General features: G+C 56.2%; 7 protein-coding genes across 7 annotated transcripts; 1 reads left to right on the top strand and 6 right to left on the bottom strand.

The window, feature by feature from the left end:
* Positions 1–175: 175 nt before the first annotated feature.
* L226DRAFT_510337 (uncharacterized protein) lies at positions 176–1,070 on the bottom strand (the record flags this gene model as incomplete). The annotated part of the gene is made up of 4 exons (XM_067678254.1): positions 176–317; positions 371–714; positions 798–850; positions 946–1,070. The coding sequence occupies 4 exons, from the start codon at positions 1,068–1,070 to the stop codon at positions 207–209; spliced, it is 633 nt and encodes a 210-aa protein (XP_067534079.1). The 3' UTR covers positions 176–206.
* Positions 1,071–1,477: 407 nt separating this feature from the next.
* Positions 1,478–4,109, bottom strand: L226DRAFT_465302 (succinate dehydrogenase; the record flags this gene model as incomplete). Its single annotated transcript, XM_067675911.1, has 11 exons — positions 1,478–1,627; positions 1,685–1,802; positions 1,861–1,959; positions 2,179–2,533; positions 2,583–2,882; positions 2,936–3,407; positions 3,463–3,540; positions 3,591–3,632; positions 3,696–3,719; positions 3,776–3,887; positions 3,943–4,109. The coding sequence occupies 11 exons, from the start codon at positions 4,107–4,109 to the stop codon at positions 1,478–1,480; spliced, it is 1,917 nt and encodes a 638-aa protein (XP_067534078.1).
* Positions 4,110–4,444: 335 nt separating this feature from the next.
* On the bottom strand, positions 4,445–7,478 carry L226DRAFT_536187 (RabGAP/TBC). Its single transcript, XM_067681060.1, has 8 exons — positions 7,360–7,478; positions 7,169–7,298; positions 6,872–7,111; positions 6,753–6,820; positions 6,218–6,697; positions 6,022–6,164; positions 5,521–5,969; positions 4,445–5,467 (listed from the first exon to the last, which is right to left on the bottom strand). Exons 1-8 carry the CDS (start codon positions 7,398–7,400, stop codon positions 4,529–4,531), a joined length of 2,490 nt encoding a protein of 829 aa, XP_067534077.1. The 5' UTR covers positions 7,401–7,478; the 3' UTR covers positions 4,445–4,528.
* A 153-nt stretch (positions 7,479–7,631) lies between these two features.
* On the bottom strand, positions 7,632–8,859 carry L226DRAFT_536186 (uncharacterized protein). Its single transcript, XM_067681059.1, has 4 exons — positions 8,523–8,859; positions 8,403–8,455; positions 7,984–8,339; positions 7,632–7,932 (listed from the first exon to the last, which is right to left on the bottom strand). Exons 1-4 carry the CDS (start codon positions 8,645–8,647, stop codon positions 7,825–7,827), a joined length of 642 nt encoding a protein of 213 aa, XP_067534076.1. The 5' UTR covers positions 8,648–8,859; the 3' UTR covers positions 7,632–7,824.
* A 326-nt stretch (positions 8,860–9,185) lies between these two features.
* On the bottom strand, positions 9,186–10,342 carry L226DRAFT_614020 (uncharacterized protein). Its single transcript, XM_067686575.1, has 4 exons — positions 10,057–10,342; positions 9,936–9,988; positions 9,530–9,879; positions 9,186–9,456 (listed from the first exon to the last, which is right to left on the bottom strand). The coding sequence occupies exons 1-4, from the start codon at positions 10,179–10,181 to the stop codon at positions 9,349–9,351; spliced, it is 636 nt and encodes a 211-aa protein (XP_067534075.1). The 5' UTR covers positions 10,182–10,342; the 3' UTR covers positions 9,186–9,348.
* A 2,883-nt stretch (positions 10,343–13,225) lies between these two features.
* On the bottom strand, positions 13,226–14,757 carry L226DRAFT_465257 (Arginase/deacetylase; the record flags this gene model as incomplete). The annotated part of the gene is made up of 7 exons (XM_067675905.1): positions 13,226–13,393; positions 13,449–13,528; positions 13,582–13,738; positions 13,799–14,017; positions 14,069–14,211; positions 14,267–14,388; positions 14,450–14,757. 7 exons carry the CDS (start codon positions 14,755–14,757, stop codon positions 13,226–13,228), a joined length of 1,197 nt encoding a protein of 398 aa, XP_067534074.1.
* A 697-nt stretch (positions 14,758–15,454) lies between these two features.
* On the top strand, positions 15,455–19,813 carry L226DRAFT_488705 (uncharacterized protein). The gene is made up of 14 exons (XM_067677246.1): positions 15,455–15,835; positions 15,888–16,220; positions 16,269–16,470; positions 16,527–16,729; positions 16,783–17,038; positions 17,088–17,197; positions 17,253–17,503; positions 17,556–18,227; positions 18,277–18,383; positions 18,437–18,549; positions 18,610–18,896; positions 18,953–19,087; positions 19,143–19,390; positions 19,452–19,813. The coding sequence occupies exons 1-14, from the start codon at positions 15,540–15,542 to the stop codon at positions 19,689–19,691; spliced, it is 3,453 nt and encodes a 1,150-aa protein (XP_067534073.1). The 5' UTR covers positions 15,455–15,539; the 3' UTR covers positions 19,692–19,813.
* Positions 19,814–19,857: the final 44 nt, after the last annotated feature.

Here is a 19,857-nt window from a genome sequence, read left to right as displayed (position 1 = left end):
ACGGCGTGCGTGCATTGCTCCGCACATGTCTGCAAACATGATCTGTGTTATATGGAGTGCGAGGAAGGGAGAGCGACCCGCTCTGGCACCCCACACGGTACGGGCAAAGCCCCTATTGCGAAAGATGACTGCGATGCTACGTTCGTAGATGTATCATACATCAGGACGTACAACTCCTGGGTCCTGGTCTCGTCCTTCCCCTCACGTCATGGGTAGTACGACATTGGGATGTGGACGACCTTTATGGTCGAGATATTTCGTAGGTTGTTGACCAAGTTCACTATCGTCTGGTCCGTCTTGACCAAATTCCAATGCGCCTAGCCATACGCCTCAGCGAGGATGTCCAGCCATGCTAATCTTGAACACGTACCTCGATGCTCGTCCACCCGACGAACAACGCCACCATGTCGTCATGCTCAATAGTTGGGCCCCAAGCTGCGTGCACAACGCCGGAATCTCGCGGGGCAGCGTTCATCGCCTGGGAGAGATCCTCCACGAGCCCCTCGAGTGCATCCTTTGACTGCCCCGGGTTCAGCGTGAACGTCGCCAGCTCTGTCACAGGCGCCTGGAGGGCTTTATACGGCTCGCTCGTGAACGCACAGTGGAACATCTTCAGCTTAAACGGATCGATGATCTTCTGTATAACGTCCACGAGCGGCGGATACGCCACCTCGTCGTTCATGAGCTCGTGGTGGTGGCCGAGGGACTCCCATGCTGCCGGGGCGCGCACAGCGAAGTTAGCTTCTAGCTTAACCCGAGGGGTCGGACGCGAGGTAGTGACCCCTCGCGGGACCCACCTACGAGCGTGTACGCAAGACTACTGTCTTCGTGCTGGAGGCCATAATACGATCTAGAGACACAATGACAAGACGCGGGGAGGCAGGGCGTCAGACGGGGAGAATCAGATGACGGGGTGCGGGTATTGGCATGGCGGCCGGTACGAACCTGATCTGCCCATCAACCTTCTTCAGGATGTCGAACGTCGGCGCAACCAGCGGCAAACTGCGCGGGTTTGCGCGAAAAGCCTCCGTGGCGGGCGCGCAAATAACCTCGACGACGGGGAGAGACATGGTCCTCTGTTTACTCCGCCGATGCCAGTGGACGCGGGCGGGTTTCAGTCTAGTGCAGGTGATCGATAAGAACCATCTCCTAACTCCTGCGACGCAGGCTTATATACGGGCTGCCCAGTTTGTCAGGTGTTCGGGACTCGGGTGGTACGTAGACGGCACTTGATTCGTCATGGCCCTTCCCGAATCGCGCGGATGGCGGGCGCACGCAGATTCGGAACGCATCGCATGCCCGCCCAGGCGCCTCATGGTGGCAAACAGGGGCGGGGATATGAAACTAGCCCGCCACGCGCCAGATCCAGTGATTATACAACAATATCGTATTGCCCGATCCTACGGATAAAGACAAAGCAAAGGTGTCCGCATGTATACTCATCCGTATTCGCCACGCGTGCCCAACAGCTCGGAGCCTAGTAAACACGCTTGAACGGAGGTACCGACTTGCACTCGTTCTCATCAAGCGTGTCGTGGATCACTTTGCGGTACTTGATCTCAACGTCCGGGTTGTTGACGTCATGCTGCCAAGTGAGGGTGTGCTTCATCCAAGTGTCATCCAAGCGCTAGGGGCCAGAGTCAGTGCTTGGATAGGAGCAGCGGCAGAGACGGGAGCTACGAACATCAGGGTAGTCCTCACGCGCATGTGCGCCACGGGACTCCTTGCGGGCAGCAGCGGCCGTGATGGTCTGAATAGCGCACTGAAGGAGGTTACGGAGCTCGAGAGTCTCGATGAGGTCCCTACAAGAGAGAACGATGATGAGATCCAATACACACGACAGTGATCGGGGGTGCTCACGAGTTCCAGATCATGCTCCTATCCTTGATACCGACTTGCTCGTAGGTTTTGTAAATCGCGCGAAGCTTCTCGACACCCTCGTCAAGGGTTTGCTGCGTACTGCCGCCACCAATCAGCTAACCACGCCGCGTGCAGAGCTAACCACAACGTGCACCCCCGGAAACAGGCGCGGGCAATGATACCGTGATGCCCGGGTGATCTAGACTTGCATGATGTTCGCGGGAACGTAGTTCCTGAACGATGCAGCGGTGAAGTCCACCTCATGCCCCTGATGTCTCCTGGCGATACACATCTGATTGAGCACGATCGAATACGCACCGGAAAACGGCCGCATCAGCCTGCATGGCCTTCTGCATATCCAACCGAATCTTCGCCGTGGGGAGAGGGCCGTCCGACTTTCTGATCTTATCGAGGAATTCGACGCTATGGAGGCCGGCCTCGTCAGGAAGCTTCTTGTGGGGCTTACCGGGCGTCAACGTCTCCGTGATGTGATGTGCGCAAGCACGGCCGAATACGACAATGTCGAGCAGAGAGTTGGCACCGAGACGGTTCGCGCCGTGGACAGACACACAGGCAGCCTCACCAGCCGCATAGAGGCCAGGGACAACCTTGTCGTTGCCATCCTTGTCCTGCGTGATGACCTCACCGGTGTAGCGGGTCGGGATACCACCCACTGCAGATAGAGGTTAGCAGGGGCCAACAATGGTGTGGGACGCGCTTACTGTTATAGTGGACAGTCGGCAGCACAGGGATCGGCTCCTTCGTGACATCGACGCCGGCGAAGATCGCAGCGGTCTCCGAGATACCGGGAAGACGCTCATGAAGGATCTCGGCGGGGAGATGGCTGAGCTGAAGGTAGATGTGGTCCTTCTCCGGACCGACGCCACGGCCCTCACGGATCTCGATTGTCATGGAACGAGAGACGACATCGCGAGAGGCAAGATCCTTCGCGGTCGGTGCATAACGCTCCATGAAACGCTCACCCTCCGAATTAAGCAAGTAACCACCCTCACCACGAGAACCTTTGGAGGCGTCAGAACATACACAACTTCCGACAGATAGTTTCCGAGCGTACCCTCGGTGATGAGACAGCCGGCGCCGTAGATACCCGTCGGATGGAACTGCACGAACTCGGGGTCCTGCAAGGGAAGGCCGGCACGCGTAACCATAGCGTTACCGTCACCCGAGCATGTGTGCGCACTCGTGCAGCTGAAGTACGCGCGGCCGTAACCGCCAGTAGCGAGAACGGTCTTGTGTGCGCGGAACCGGTGCAAGGTGCCGTCCTCCATGTTTAGCGCCATGACACCGACACACTCGCCGTCTTCCATGATGAGGTCGAGGGCGAAATATTCAATGAAGAAGTTGGTGTTGTGGCGGAGGGACTGGCCGTAGAGTGTGTGGAGGAGGGCATGACCGGTACGGTCGGCAGCAGCCGCACAACGGTATGCCTGGCCACCCTTGCCATACTTGAGGGACTGACCACCGAATGCGCGCTGATAGATCTTGCCGTCCTTCGTCCTTGAGAAGGGCACACCGAAGTGCTCAAGCTAACTTGAAGGAGGAATTAACACGGATGCTGGGACGCACGAGCCATGTCCGTACCTCAATGACCGTGCGGGGAGCCTCACGACACATGTAATGGATGGCGTCCTGGTCTCCAAGCCAGTCGGATCCCTTCACCTATGGAGAGGTGAGATGCAAGCTTCAGAACGGCCTGCTGTCTTACTCACCGTGTCATACATGTGCCATCGCCAATCGTCCTCAGTCATGTTCTGCGCCATTTCATTGGTATCAATCTCTACACGTCTCATCCAATGGTGTCACCGTGAACTCACACCAAGCGCAGCATTGATACCACCCTGACACATACGTTCAGCATCTGGTTACATGGCAGACTGGGTAATGTGCGACATACCTGAGCAGCGACAGTGTGACTTCGGGTAGGGAAGAGTTTGGTGATGCACGCCGTGTTGAAGCCAGCTTCCGCCAGACCGAATGCTGCCCGCAGACCGGCGCCGCCGGCTCCTCTGCACGGCGATGCGGGGTTAAGGGACGAAACAGGCTGATCCTGAGCACACTCACACAACGATAGCATCGTATTCATGTTCGATGATAGGATACTTGCCAAACGACTGGACCTCCTGCGCCTTCACAGGGTTCGTCGCGACGACCCTGCGCACGGGAACCGACGAATGGAACGACCTGGTCGCGGGTGCACGAAGCCCTCTGGCGAGCGATTTCCTGAGCATGGATGGCGTCGTGGATGTCGCGCACCGACGACGACGACGACAGAGGAGGAGGAGGAGGAAGAGGGGGATGAGGAGAGAGAGTAGGAGAGAGAGTAGGAGAGGGTGCATTTACATAGCTCTTTAGACGGTCTACTCTGACACTCAAGCAGAACGTCACCGAATCGGGAATGGTCACCGAAATGCCGTTCTGACCAAGGTCCGAAACCAATCAGCGCTCGGGGATTTCCCCACATACCTCCGGGCGTCTGAGCAGAATTCACGAGCAAACCATGGCATGACGCGCACCGGCTGGAAGTACTTATGTATGTGGTCTCAGTTCATTCGAGAGAATGAAAGCGACCATTTGTTCTTCAAACAGAGACAAAACCATCTAGCTAGGTATACCAGCACGATACAGAGAGCCCTTCCTCGTATTTACTCTACGGAATAGCCCCCAGCGGGTCATACGGGACTTGCTTCGGCTTTTGATCGCGCGAAACAGGAGTGGGTCGCCCAGCGACGGCAGCAGTGGGAGGCGGCGTCATGAACGACGCAGGAAGCGGTTGCGCACGCGGGATCGGCAGCACCGCCGACGTCCGGGGAGGAACGCGGGGAAGCGTCGCGATCGGCGAGTCTGAGCTCGAGAAGTCCGACCGGGTGTAGTTCCATGGGGCATTGAATGTAGTTGTGGACGACTTCGGCGTGAGAGAGGGGGACAGTGCGGAGGGTGCGCTGGCAGGTGCGGGTATGGAGGGAATGGGCGGAGGGCGAGCCGTTTGAGCGGGCGGGGCGACTGGGACGAGGACGGGGACGGGGACGGCGGCTTTGGTCGGTGGGCTCGACCCAGATGCTTGAGGCATAGAGTAGCCTTGTGAGCGACGTGCTCCTATCCCTTGTGGACGCGCTTCGATGGGTATGGCGGCAGGCCTTGGGGGATGAGGTGTTGAGTTCTTCCTGCTCAGCGCCTCGACGGCCTCCTTCTCCCTCTTCTCCTTCTCTCGTCTCCGCCTCGCCTCCTCCTCGCCTAGCAGGCGGTCGTCTTCAACCTCCGTAACCGTACCTTTGAGTACGTCCCGGACGTACGCAAGGCACTCTAGCGCTTCGCGCTTCCTCTTCTGGACCACCTTCTTGGCAGAGTCCTCAGTGGATTCGCCTTCGTCCAGCAAGAGCGTATCGACAATCCATCCGACGGTATCTCCAAGCTTCCGTCGCAGGGCCTGCTCATGAGCGACTTCCCTCTCCATCTCGCGCCGACTGCGGGGCTCCCACGGCGGACGTTCGACCGTTGGCCGTTCGGGAGACATAGGGTACAGCACATTCGCAGGCTGAGGGGAAAGAGGCAGGCGGTTCAGAGCTGCAGACAGATCTGGGAGGTTTTTCTACAAGCGAAAGGTGTCAAAATAGTGCGACCGCAAATGAATGTTCGACCTACCTTAAACTCGGATACCGCGTTCATGACCGTCTTGTTGATGCCCAAGCTCTCCCCTCGTTCCAACAGACCTCGTGCGAACGTCTCCGGAATACCCATCGGAGTCGACACCTGTCGGTTATGGATGCCTTTGCTGCTACTAGGCTCCCCGGGCGCGATGTGTCCGTTTGCGTTCGTGAAGGAGCGGCTCCTCTCACCATGCCGAGGCCGTCTGTGTACAGGCGGAGAGACCGAGGGAGGTACTTCCGTCGGGATGCCCAAGAAGTGCTTGTTCTCATGGATGATAGTCACACCGGTAGTCGGGGTGGGAGACATCTGCAGCGTCAGTGCCTGGCGGAGTAGAAGCGTCGCATGGTGTATGGGAGACGGCTCGTTGCTTCCACCAGCTGCGACTGGATCGGCGGGGTATCGTATAAGGCATGTGAGCTGACTACTGTAGTCGGAGGGTATGACTGCACAAGCTTGTCAGATAGCGAACGCCAGGTGAGTGGCTGGCGGGCTCACGTTTGTTCCGGATGCGGACGAGCATGGTCACGCAGATCCACGGAGCTAGATTAAATGTCGGGTCCACGGCGAACAAGCCGTCCCACACAATCATTGCATCTTCCATACCGAATTCACGGGTGAACAGCAGACGGAGCCAACGACTGTGGTTTATCGTATCAGCACACGCGATGCAGATGCAGGGCGGAACACTCACATCCCGTATATCTGCGGTTCGATACCGGCGGTCTGCATTGCTTTCCACAGCTCGGGGTCGACGCCCTTGAGGAGCACCGACTGGATGCGGTTGCAGTCTTCGACGATAGGCGCGATGTACGGTTTGACTCGCGCGTCCCCGGAGATGTTCAGTTGCACGTGTGATGGGAGAGGGCCGGGTTCCGCGCGTGATTTACCCTCCTGCCACTCGTACCATCGGCCTGCGCCCTTCATGACGGCGTCGAAGAGTAGCCAAGCATCTGCCGCTACCCATGCCCGCGAACAGAATTCCTTGGTCGCAGGATCGGTGTTGGCGTCTTCAGAGAGGGAGTCGTAGTCGACCGCGTAGTAGAGTGGGGCGAGTAGCTCGTGCATCCCTTGCCTGTAGCCGATGTCTGGGTGCATATCGGAGTACAGGTAAAGAATGTTCGTGAGTTCCGCTTGCACTTCTGCATCGCGAAAGTATGTGATGTCCGGGAAGCTATAAGGCGCGTCACCTGAGCAGGGTCTGAGTATGAAGTATGGAGACGGCGTACGTTCGCTCTACATCTTGCAAGATAGTCTTCCGTAGCTCGACAGCAGCGAACCACTCGCGCCATGGGTTCTGGGCTCTTGATGAGGTCGATATCTCGAAGAGAAAGACAGATAGACGCACCTCATCATGCAAGCTCAACGGGTTGTTCTTCTCGAGATTGCCAGTCGATCCCTCCGTTCGCGGGGGTGATCCTCCCGAGCCGGGTACAGTGAAGCCCTCTTCATACCCTCCATCCGGTGCGCGCATCTTCTCCATGAGCAGCCTCCGATAGTCCTCGCGACCAACCTGCAGACGCTTCCGCGGCGGCGCCGACTCGACATCCGCAACCTCTTGCAGTGGCTCATCGGGAACGAGGAACAGCTTCGGGTGTCATTAGCACTCGATGAAGGGGGTTACATACAGGGAGCCATCAAACACCTTCCAGGCCATACTCCTTCCCGTGACTCCTGCGCGGCTCTCCGCGCCCTGGAAGAGACGTCCGCTCAGAGCAGCATCCTTCACCTTCGACAACTTGTTCCTGGAGTTGAAGAGGTAGTCATACGCGTCCCTGGAGGCGTTCGAGGTTACAGAGATGAGTCTGTGGACCGAGCCCCAATCAGAGGACAGACTTGATTTCTTTGACATCTGGTCTAAGCCTTGAGTCTGCCATGGGGCACGCAAGACAGCAGAGAGGATAGATCGAGCAAGATATATGGGAAAATGGACGCAAGTGGTGGATCAAGTAAAGAGCATTTGTGGCTGAGGTCAAGCTGAGGTTGTACAGCCTATCGCTACATACTCAACGCCGACGTCATACGAGCGCCCAGCGCGAATGGCACTCTAACACGTACTATGACCTACTAAGATGCCCCCATCACCCGGTAAGGATGGCTGCACCTGGTTGCACTCATATGCATCGTGTTAATCTGTGCGCGACTTATCAGGATACCTGACAGTGATCATAGGCTGCGAATGGTCCGAGTCACTAGTGACAACTGCTCGCCCGGCGCATCATGAGAGCTACATTCATATCTATATGTTCTCTTTGCACAGCAAGTACGCCTCTTCCGCCCAAATCATCTCGTCATTCACTCTCAGCACAGAGCCAGCGGGACGTGAATGACATCGACATCGGAGATAGCTTTGCACTGGCCAATTATGTCAATCGCTCCTGGGTCGTTCTTCACCAGATCCAAGTGCGCCTGCGTGGCCAATCAGTGTCTATACAAAGAGCTCACTCTTTTGGTACTAACCTCAATGCTAGGCCAGCCAATGAACAGCACCAAGACGTTATCCTTCTCCCTCGTCGGGCCCCAAGAGGTGTGGAAGACGTTGGCCACTTCGGTGCTGGATTTCGCCGTGTTCGTGAGATGGTTCGCGAGCTTGTCCACAAGACCCTCGAGTTTGGTCTTGGACTGTCCGTCATGCAATGTGTATGTCACAATCTCCAAGACGGGTGCCTCGAAGGCCTTGTAGGGCTCGTTGGTGGGTTTGACGTGCAATAGTGAGATCTTGGATAGGTCGAGTACGGAGCTGAGCGCGCTTCCGAGGATGGGGTAGGTCACTTCGTCCTTCATGAGCTTCTCGTGATGCTCATAAGACTCCCAGACTGCAAAGGCAAGAGTACACAAATTAGTCGTTTTGAAGATCGGAGTCGTAATGACGGTCCCACCGACGAGGAGGTAAGTTGTCGCTTTGTCCTCGTGCTGAAGCCCGTTGTAGATCCTAATGTAAAGTATGATTCAACGGTCATTTGTTGTGGACGGATCCGGATAACACCGCAAACACGTACTTGATAACTCCATCCTGCGCCTTCAGGATAGAAATGGTCTCTGCCAAGGCGCCTTCATTGTGCGGATCCTGACGCATGATCTCCGTAGCAGGAGCATATGCGAACTCAACAGTCGGGTTGCCCATGTTGTGGAGAGTTGCGTTAGATGGTGTTGTTGCAGGAGGAAGGGCAAGAATGCGAGCTTATAACATTTCTTTGCCGCCGATATTATCATACCCATCGAGACCTTTTCAAAGCCGGTCACAAGCCCCCAAGCGAGCAATACTGCGCGTAGTCAGCACCACCTGTACAGTCACTGAGTCAGCTGGGACAACGTCGGTCACTCAGTCGGAGTCAGTCCACTACTTGCGGCATAAGTAAGTAGTATATTATCACCGGTCATCGTCGTTGTCTGACACCCGGCTCGGCCCGAAAGCCGCCGACCAAGCTCGTCATTGTGCTAATCTCATACATACCACGCCAGCCAGACCGTAAGTTTGGATGGCTTGTGCTCCGGTCGACGCTAGCTGACGGGGTCAAGGGATTGAAACTTGGATATCTCGATACGCAGGCCAGTCTCGCGCATTTGGACATCGACTCATAACGACGAGATTCGGTCTATTCACGTCTATCTTCTTAGCCAAGCTTGCGTAAGAGGATTACTCAATCACACCGATGCAGCAGACCTCGTGCAATATGGACCTATCGGCATGGTATATGGAGCCAAAGTGGTGATAGCTCTAATTTGTGAGTCCCACCCAGGCCGTCTGCGGTCGTTGAACTGTTCATACTGGTACATCATGACAAGATTCCAAACCCGCATCAGACACTCTTCGACAGAAGCCTCTCAGTACAGAGCCAATGGGACATGAACTAGCGCAATGTCGGAGATAGCTTTGCACTTTGCGATGGTATCAATCGCTCCGGGATCGCTCTTCACGAATGCCCAATGCGCCTGAGGATCATCAAGCATAAGTCAGCATTCGTGGACAGTCACACGCCCACCCGCCTCGGGCCAGAGAACGTACATCAACAGTGGTCCAGCCGATGAAGAGAATGAAGGCGTTGTCGTTCTCCCTGATTGGACCCCATGAGGCGTGGAGGACGCCGTCTGCCTCTGTCTTCGCGTTCATCCCGTCTGCGAGGTTCTTCATCAACCCCTCGAGCTCGGACTTGGACTGGCCCTCGTGGAGGGTGAACGTTGCGATCTCGACGACAGGAGCCTCGAACGCCTTGTAAGGTTCATCGGTGGTGTTGATGTGCTGCATCGTGACCGAACCCTTGGATTTGTCGAAGACGGACTCGACGGAACCCGTCAGCTTGGGGTAGGTCGCCGTGTCGTTCATGAGCTTCTCATGGTGCTCGTAAGACTCCCACACTGAATGGTGAAGGAAAGTTGAGTACAGGAAATATGGCAGTGCGAGAGGAGTCTACCCATGACATGATATGCTGTAGCCTTGTCCTCGTGTTGGACACCGTAGTAGATCCTGTTGCACAAGTATTCAAGGCGTCAATTGAACTTGTGCAAACTCAGTTGAGGCGACGTGGTACGCACTTGATCAGACCGTCTTGTGCCTTGAGAACTGAGAAAGGCGTCGCGACGACGTCCTTGTTGTGCGGATCGTTGCGGACGAGCTCCGTAGCAGGAGCGTACACGAGCTCAACTGTCGGGTTGCCCATGTTGTTGAAAGTGGTGAGTCGGGTTAAAAGAGCGCGGGCAAGGCGACGTGAGCTTATACGCGTCCGAGTCCCCCCCCTGAGGCCTTAGTCCCGTAATGGCAGTTAATAGCCAGGGTCGTGCGTGCAGTCAGCTGCGGGAGCACAGTGAGCTCGGACCGAATATATCGATAGCAGATGTGCGCACTTTCCCAGCTCGCGCCACCACTAGTATTCGATCGTCAGCCTCTTTCCCATCCGCCAACTGTAGTTCCCGATTTCAGTACTTCCTTTCCTAAATCCATTTATTGTCCCGTTAGGGCCTAGCCCCATGTCGGACACAATACAGACAATGTACGCTACCGTACTAGAGGATGATGCAGAATAATCAAACAGAACAGTGACCCCCGAGCGTCCGAGGACTCCCGGGAGATGAAAGCTGATGCTGGGAGGGGAGTGAGTACGTAAGGGGAAGCGAACGGTACAGTAAGGGGTCCCCGGTAGATACCAGGAGCGCGCACCAGAACCGCCGCCATCGCCCGGCCCTCCATGGGGCAAGGCAGCAGGTTAGAAACCGAGGGCGAACACCATCTTTACTCGTAATCTCTGGACGGGGTACACAGGATGGTCCTCCATCCCGTGTCAGGTCACCCCTGCTCCTGACGATGATGCAGTCCATGGCGCACACTCCTGACACCTGCTGGGTAGCGTAGATACAAGAGAGACGAGGGAGGAAAGAAAGATGAACATCGAGGGAACCCTGCTGCCAAGCCCGAACAAGCAATCAGTGAATGCAAAGGTTTATGAGGAAGAGCGGAATCTCAGCGTGGTTTGCCGCAGACGATGGGGTGCCCCAGCGCCAGCTCCATCTCCATGGTCTCTGTTATCGTTGCTGTGTTCCGTGGTCTCGAGGTCGCCAAACGTCTGGTGTAGCCGTCGTGTCGCATTGACGAACTTGAAAAGGCGCGCCGTGCCCTCCTGCGTGGACAGGAGGTAGTCGAGGCGCTGCCCATTGCGGCCTAGCGGTCCCAGGAATATGCGGCGCTGAAGTGCGAACTTGGGACACTGCAGCACGAAGTGCAGCACTGTCTCCTTCACTGCGCCGCACCCCGGGCATCGCTGGGTGTCAGCACGTCCTATAGTGTGTAAGTGATGGTTCAGCGGCGCATGACCTGTACGCAGCTGGATCAGTAGCGAAGTGTTGCGCCTCGGTAGGGACGCAACAAGCTTCTTGAATCGAGTAGATGGAAGCGCGGGGTCCACTCGCCGCAATTTTGAGCCTCTCTTCGATGTCCACCATCGATCTGCCGCCCGTGCTTCCAGTGTCTTGTTGTAGACGTGTTTCGCCTTCGTTGAGCTGACAGGGAGCGGTCGACGCAGGACTGCCGGAAGGAGGCGTACAGAGCTTGAGTCGCCGGCGGCGGCGAGCTTCGCCTCACAGTCTGCTTGCTCGTTGCCTGCAATGTCCTGGTGACCGGGGACCCAGCGCAGTGTCAGCTCCAGGCCGCAGTGTCTTCTCTTCACCGCTGCGACTCTGTCGTGCAAAAGGTCAGTAAGATAGTGACTCGGGCGCGACTCACGAACTAGCGATCCCTCGATCGCGGATTTGCCGTCCAGTGCCACTGAGGCGACACGACCGACTCTTCGCTCTCTTCTGACCAGTTCCGTCCCCAGGATGGCTCCCACTGTCTCCGCCTCGTAGATTGTATGTTCATCGGCCGATCCTAGGTGGAGCCGAAGCGACTTCCACTTGCGTGTTTGCTCATTGAAGAGTACCGCCGCTGCACCTACCCCTCCCTCGAGTTCAGAGCCGTCAGAGTAGACCCTAATTCCGTCGCGCTGCGCCCAGCGTTCTTCGCTCGCTGCTGCCTCTTCCTTTGAGTTGGCAACGTCGGTCAAATGACCAGGCTCCCAGTGTGGCGGCTGCCGGGTGGGCGCAACCTTCTCCATCGTCTCCTGCGAGACATGCGCACTGTACAGCTGTAGTAGCTCATGCATGCGTGAGCGGTGAGCGGCGACAGGCTTGGAGGCCTTCTTGACATGCGAGTGGAGTGGGTGTGAGGTGGGTAGAGAGCAGAGCCGCGCAGTCGCGCGAAAACAGATCTTGTCAACCAATAAGTCGAAGGGAAGGATGCGCAGATGCGCCTCCAGAACGTCGGTCGCTGTTGTGCGCATGGCACCGGTGATCGTGAGGACCGCCTGTCGCTGGACCTGGCCGAGCTTCTTGATGTGGCTGACTGAACCGGTGGATGCCTTCCGACCCTCGGCCTTCCGCACTGGGAGTAGGAAGGTATCAGCCGCATAGAGGATGCGTGGCACCGCGACTGCCTGATACAGGCGCAGGAGCACCCCCATTGGCAGCCCGTGCCGTGCCTGCCCCAGGCGCCGCATGAGTGTCGTCCACGCTGTTCCTTTCGCAAATGCGTCGGCAACCTGCGGGTGATGTCGCAGCTCGCAGTCGACGAGTACTCCCAGGAAGCGATGATAGGGGCTGGGTTCAATGCGATGCGCTCGCAGCTGCAGCGCGGGTCCGAGGCGACCTTTCTTGATGCTGAGCTTGCGCGAAAAATTGACGAGCCCGAACTTATCTACAGAGAATGGTGAGTGGTGAGATGCTGACCACGCCTCTCCGCCGCCTGGTCTCATCATGAAGTCCTCGAGCTGGGCATGCACCGCCCGGAAAGTCCGTCCGGTGACCAGCACAGCAACGTCGTCCATCGAGCCTTCTGCCGTCTCGCCCTTCTTGTGATCTGCAGCTTCGATAAGTGCGGCATTGTAAAACGCATACAGTATGACAGAAAGTGGGCACCCCTGATCGATACCACGTTCTATAAGGAAGGGGTCGGACGCGAAGTCATCGAACTTGAGAGTCGTAAGCCGGCCGGTAAGCTTGATCCTGAGCCACTGAACATATTCCGCCGGCACATTTCAGTACTTGAGACTAGTACACAACAAGTGCGTATCCAAGCACGAACCGAATTTGTGCATTACACTATGTACACTATACATGTCACATACCCATGGCCATTCATGCCCATCTACGATGCAGAGCCCATATATCGAGCCATCTACTCCGTCAGTGGTGTCTTCGCCATGAGACCAAGAATCTCCCAGCCAATGTTGGCAGCAGCGATCTGGGTGATCTCGTCCTGTGTGTCATAGTCGGGCGCGACCTCGACGATGTCGGCGCCGACGATCTTGAGTCCGGAAAGACCCTGAAGGATCTTCTTGATTTCCTGTATGGACCAGCAATGAGCCAGGCGGACACGAAGTATACAACGCGGGACATACTCTGGTGGTGAGACCGCCAATCTCAGGCGTTCCAGTGGCGGGAGCCATGCCAGGGTCGATGACATCAATGTCGAGGGTGACTATGTCAATGGTCAGCTGCCGGGAAGGTTCGCGAGGGTATGTGCAAACTCACTGTACACCGGGTTGTCGCCTACAGTCTCGCGAATTTTCTTGACGATGCCTTGCCATCCCATGTCCTCGGCGTCCCACGCATGCGAGATGACCCACCCGAACTTGTAGTCGTCCTTGTAGTCGTCCCAGCTATTGATGGCTCCACGAATACCAACGTGCTACATCAGGGAATGCACGATCAGGACAATTGAGATCAGAGCCACATTGCATGGACGTACGATGTTGGCGTTGTTGGACGCGAGTAGACCCTCCTTGTAGGCGTAGTAGAAATAGCTCCCGTGGCTCACGGGGATTTCCTCACCCGGTAGCCAGGGGCTATCGGCCATCGGCTTCGGCTTCCACGTATCGAGGTGGCTGTCGAAGTGGATGACACTGACCGGTCCATACACGCTCGCGACGCCGCGCAGAAGGGGAAGGGTAATTGTGTGATCACCGCCCTGTGAACACGTTGAGTCGACTTACGCAAGAGAGTGGAGAATCAAGCTCACGAGCGTCAATACGCGAGGATGGAACTTGCCATCCTTTGCGATACTCTTGCCCGCATACGAGTGCACGCTGGTCCCAGAGAGGAGGGCAGCATTCGCGAGCTCGAGCTGACGTAGTGCAACCTTGTTATCAGTCAGAACCATCGCTGATGGAAAGGTCAGCATTTGGATCCGAACTCAAGAGTGGTACTCAAAACTCACGAACGTCACCGCAATCGACGACTTCGAGGTGGTCGGTGATACGGATATTCGCGGGGACGTTGATTCTGCTGATGCCCAGACGACGAGAGCCCTTGCGGATCCCATTGGGACCGAATCGTGCACTGCGAAGCCGTGAGCGATTGAATCACGAGCCTGGTGGGCGTATAATTGGAGGAGACTCACCCAGGGCGGAAGCTGGTGGCAGTATCAAACGGCGCACCGATGACAGCGACGTCGTACCCAGTCTCGGCGTCCGCACCAAAGCATCTGATTGGTGCCGCCCTTGCGAAACTCGTCAGACCGTTGTAGTCAGTCCGTGCCCATGCCTCGTTCGACATGTCAGCGCCATAGGGAGTAAAGATCTCAGTGAAATTGAGCGACTGGAAGTTCTCCGAGTTGACGACGCCCATGGGGTACTGGATGCCCCCAAGGACCTGAGCAGCCTGGCTCACAACGATGGCAGCGGCGCTGAGACGAGGCGAGAAGACCATGGCGAGTGTTGGGCGACAAGTGTACGCTGGAACTCCAGGGGTCAGGCATCGTCTCCTTCTTATATGCGATAGATCATGCTGCTCGTTGCAGGACCGAGAGATAACAGACAGTCGACTATCTCACGTCACTGCCACAGTGTGGGGAAGAGGCCAGGAAGAGGACCCTAACGGCAACCTCGCGCTTCGGCGGGGCTCCAGGGAACACGATAAGGCACGCTAGCACACTTGCGGTTTGTCAGACGAACGATAACCGGACATTGCGGACGCTCTGGTCGACCTACTTACCGGGATTCGCCACTGATCCTCTTCTGAGGGAGATACGGTGATATGATCTTCGAGACCTGAGATATGGATGATCGACCTTGGCAAGCCTGACTACAGTTTCTGTCAGCAAATGGTCAGCGAATCAATAATATCGTGCAGGGTAATCTGTTCTTCTCACCCGGGTCCCGAACGGAGAATGCGAGGTTAGGGCCTTAGGCCGTTTCCTATTGCTCTCGGTTCGTGCCGAGTCCATCGTGGTGCCATGAGACAAGCAACTCAAGTGCGAACTTTGACAAGTCATTCTCAATACCTTCCAACATGCAAAGGAACAATTCGAACTTGACGGGGGATAGCGAAGATGATCATGATGATGGTATCGGTCAATTGAAGGACAATGTCACGGTAGCGTTGACGCGTTGACGCTCGAGGGCCTCTTGGACATTGACCGCGACCTCGACCGCACCCAGCCTGTGACTATCGGATTTTGCTTATTCCTGGCAGCACATATGCTCAGTTGAATGTCGACGACGTACCATCAGATCCCCTCTCTTGTCTACCAGAGGGATGTTCTGCCTCAGCCGATCACCGCTCTCTCCTTCGACCCGGTCTCGGACATCCTCTGGTCTGGCACGAACTCGGGACATGTCTGCGCAAACTATACGCCTCGTGGTCTGAGGGGCGTGCACTACCCCGTAGGAGGCCATCTCGCCGTCAAGAGGATCCTCGCGACGGATACGAATGTGATAGCGTGTGGCGTCGCCGCGGAAGCCATAGGAGCATGGGGAAAGGGCGGCGTGAATTCCTGGTACTTCAAGTGAGACCTTTCTTTGCTGTTGTAGAGTACGGGGCTGGAATGCATTGTTCAGGCCTGGCAATCAAATCACCACCTTCTCCAACAAACCTTCGAATGCATCAACCATCGCGGTCTCAACCGCGACGCCTGAGCTGATCCTCCTGAACACTCAGACGGGTTCCGTGTTGCGGAGATCCCAAGTTTCGTCAGTTTTGACCCATCTACACTACACCGCTTCCCAGACGTACTTCGTCTCCGGAGATGCAGACGGTTGGATCCGCCTTCACGATCCGCGCGATGCGACAATACGGTCGTACGGGTCGAGCGCAATCAAGGCGCACCTGAGCGGCATACAGGGCATCGAGGCGACTTCTACACTTCTGTACACCATAGGCCTCGGCATGCGGTAGGGGTCTACTTTTTGTGTTCGCTAGTTTGTGCTGAGTAGGAACAGACAAGGGCGACCATATCCCGATCCCCTTGTGAAGATCTACGACCTCCGCAACATGAAGGCACTTACGCCTATTCCGTTCTCTGCTGGGCCAGCCTTCATCAACAGATTCCCTAACCGACCGTCCACTTTGGCCATCACCTCCAATCAAGGTCTCGTGCAGATAGTGGACACTGCCAACCCAACCTCGAATGAGTTCTATCAGGTACGTTCATGGTCACCCACACTAGCTATAGGCACATCGCTAGACACGGTTGTCAGCTTGATGCGCCATCGTTCGTTAGCTCAGTGGCGGTTTCATCGACCGCTGCGTACATGGCGTTTGGTGACTCCGACGGTACCGTACATCTGCTATCTGCGGCTGAAGATGACGCTATGCTGCCATTCAATGGGTTCGAAGGCAAGCCGCTGGATTGGCCAGATGCGCCGGAAGCCCTCCCGGAGGTCGAATGGACGAAGTCGACGTGAGCATATTGACGCTGCAAGCCAAGTGCCGACACTGACGAGCCGTTTCTAGTCCCCTGAGTACGATTGGGTTGCCGTACTACAACTCGCTTCTGCTCTCGTCATGGACAAACGACTTTGTGCCTTCGAGCATGTTCTTCCCTCCTCCCGCGAAGATACCTCAGCAGGTACTCAACTCGATCAAAGTCAATGATTCTATCGCATACGCAACGCTGCCGAAGGAGCTCAGAGGCCGACGGAACGTTGTCGCCACTGCGCCGCGGAAGAGCGGTGGTAGGTTTAGGAGCGGCAAGTCGCGGTACAACGACGTAGGTTCTCTCGATCGAGTTCTTGACATCAACTCACCAAAGCTGCCAGTCCGAACCTGTGACGCCGGCATACGAGCACAATCCGGAGATCATCCCGAAGTGCTATCGCAAAGTCGAGATCGAGTACTCGAAGTTCGGCGTCGAGGACTTTGATTTTGGGTGCGTGCGGCTGAGGTCTTCCACTAGATCGACTCCTGATATACAGTCTTTTCAGATTTTACAATCGGACGTCGTTCAGCGGTCTGGAGACACACATTTTGAATTCGTACACGAATCCGTTGGTACAAGTGATGCACTACACGCTCCCGATCAGGCGCCTTGCAAAGTCGCATATCACAACGGACTGTCCTCGCGAACACTGTCTCCTGTGTGAGCTCGGCTTCGTCACACGCATGCTCGAGGATGCGCATGGCACGAATTGCCAGTCAAGCAACTTTTGCAAGGCCGTGGGCGTGTTGGCGCAGAGTGCGTATCATCTCCACTTTTGGACAAGAGTGCATGCTCATGAAGACGGTAGTGAACAATGCCATCGAGCTGATCGACTACGGACGTGAGAGCACAGAGCTCAATTACGCACACATGATCCAAATGTTCCACCGCTTTCTGATTGACCACCTCAGCTCGGAGGGCAACTCCTTCCCACACAATCCGGCTCTTCTCCCCAGCCTTGGCCCAGCCGACCTGCACTCTCCCGCGCCTGCCCCGATCACGCAGTTGCTCGGCATCGATGCAAAGAATGTCATTGTCTGCCAGAGCTGCCACGCAGTTCGCGAGAAGGAGAACATGACGCATCTAATCGACCTGACGTACCCCGTGCGCAAGCTGCCGACGAACGACCCAGTTCACGAGACGGACTTTGCGTCGATCCTGCGGAACTCGCTGCTCCGCCAGACAACGCACAAGGCGACGTGCCAGACGTGCAAGCAGTTCGCCACGTTCGAGAGCCGCCGCTCGATACGCACCCGGGACTTGCCTCCGCTCCTTGCAGTGAACGCAGCCTGCCACAACGAGGATACGCACAAGTTCTGGCGCGACCAGAGGCGCACGACGTTCTTGAAGCCGAGGATTGAGCTTCGGGGTCATATCGACGGCATGGACGACCCGGAAACAGTCGTGTATGAGTTGAGGGCAGTGGTCGTGCAGGTGGTCGCGAAGGACGCAAACTCGCATCTTGTCGCCATCGTAAAAGGTAGAACGGTCGCTTGTTACCCTGTTGACCATACTGATGACTGTTGTAGTGCCCGAGGCGGAGGAGTCAGACCCCGAGCCTTGGTTCATCTTCAATGACTTCGCCGTGCAGAACATCACCGAAGAGGAGGCACTGAGTATACCGTCAAACTGGAAGGTGACGAATGTCGCGAAATCCTCTTAGTCCTTCACTGACCGGCCATGCAACAGGTCCCCGCCATCCTTTATCTGGAACGGGTAGATATATGTCAACGTCTCGACTTCAGCGGTTTGCCCGACAAGATTGACAGCACGGTCCTGTGCCGAGACACGAACATCGCCGTGTAAGACCCAAGTAGTTGCTTCTGTACGGTGTCTATAACACTGACCTCCTGTCCTTGTAGTAACCGGGATCCTCGTCTCATCAAGCATGACCTTCTACGGCCCGAAGAGTTACCCAAGCCCGGCACGTTCATCGCCATCGACGCTGAATTCGTCTCCATGCAGCAGGAGGAGACTGAGTACCGCTCAAATGGCACCAAGAAGGTTATCCGTCCAGCGCGACTGTCGCTGGCCCGGGTCTCAGTCTTGCGAGGAGATGGACCGAAGGAAGGCGTGCCTTTCATCGATGACCATATCCATACCAGCGAGATCATCGTGGACTACTTGACCGAGTTCTCTGGTATCAAGTGTACGTGTCTTTGCTATTACTCCTGCCCGACGCTCGAGCTGATCGGACGGGCGCAGTCGGAGATCTGGATCCGACTTTGAGTCGCTACACCCTGACACCTTTGAAGGTGGTGTACAAAAAGCTCCGCCTGCTCGTCGACAGCGGGTGCATCTTCATAGGGCATGGTCTATCGAAGGACTTCCGTATTATCAGTACGTCTGACACTCTTTCATACATAGCCAGTATCTGATCATCATCCTGCTGTAGACATTTTCGTTCCACCAGAACAAGTCATCGACACCGTCGACCTGTACTACATCGAGAACCGCCAGCGCCGACTATCTCTCCGTTTCCTCACCTGGTTCGTCCTCAACGAGAACATCCAGACGGATACCCATGACTCGATAGAGGACGCGTTGTCCGCGCTCAAGCTGTACAAAGTCCATTTACAGCTCGAGGCGGAGGGCACGTTTGACAAGAAGCTCGATGAACTCTACCGCGAAGGTCGACAATATGTACGTCTCCCCTCCTTTTCGTTGGTGAATGCGTCGAACTGAACATTATGCGGCTTATCAGAACTTCAAACCGCCCGCACCACCAGGTCAGCAGGGGAGCACGACGCCAGCGCCTGCGTCAGGAACCGCGAGTCCAATGCCGCAGATCGCGATGGGCCGCGGCGCATTCCTGCAGCAGCCGCAGTTCGGTGGACATGGGAATCACCATTATCCTCTCAACGCCATCGCCACACCGCCGTTCTTCCCCACTCCGGGTCCCAATAACCACGGGTACGTGCAACATAACTGGCGGAACAGGTAGTATCGCGAAAAACGGCGACGCAGAGCAGAATTGTAGCAGTGACCCAGAACACATGTATTGACTAGACTTGTACTTCGTTGTATCGTTGCAATCGCATTGCTTTCGAGTTGCAGACAACTGATGCTTGCAAACGGCGTTGAGGTACATTCCATGACTACAAGGGGAC

The sequence above is a fragment of the Lentinus tigrinus genome (genome assembly GCF_003813185.1).
Source record: "Lentinus tigrinus ALCF2SS1-7 unplaced genomic scaffold L226scaffold_17, whole genome shotgun sequence".
Classification (NCBI taxonomy): domain Eukaryota; kingdom Fungi; phylum Basidiomycota; class Agaricomycetes; order Polyporales; family Polyporaceae; genus Lentinus; species Lentinus tigrinus.
Note: the sequence above shows the minus strand (reverse complement) of the source record. Positions and strands in the feature narration are given on the sequence as shown.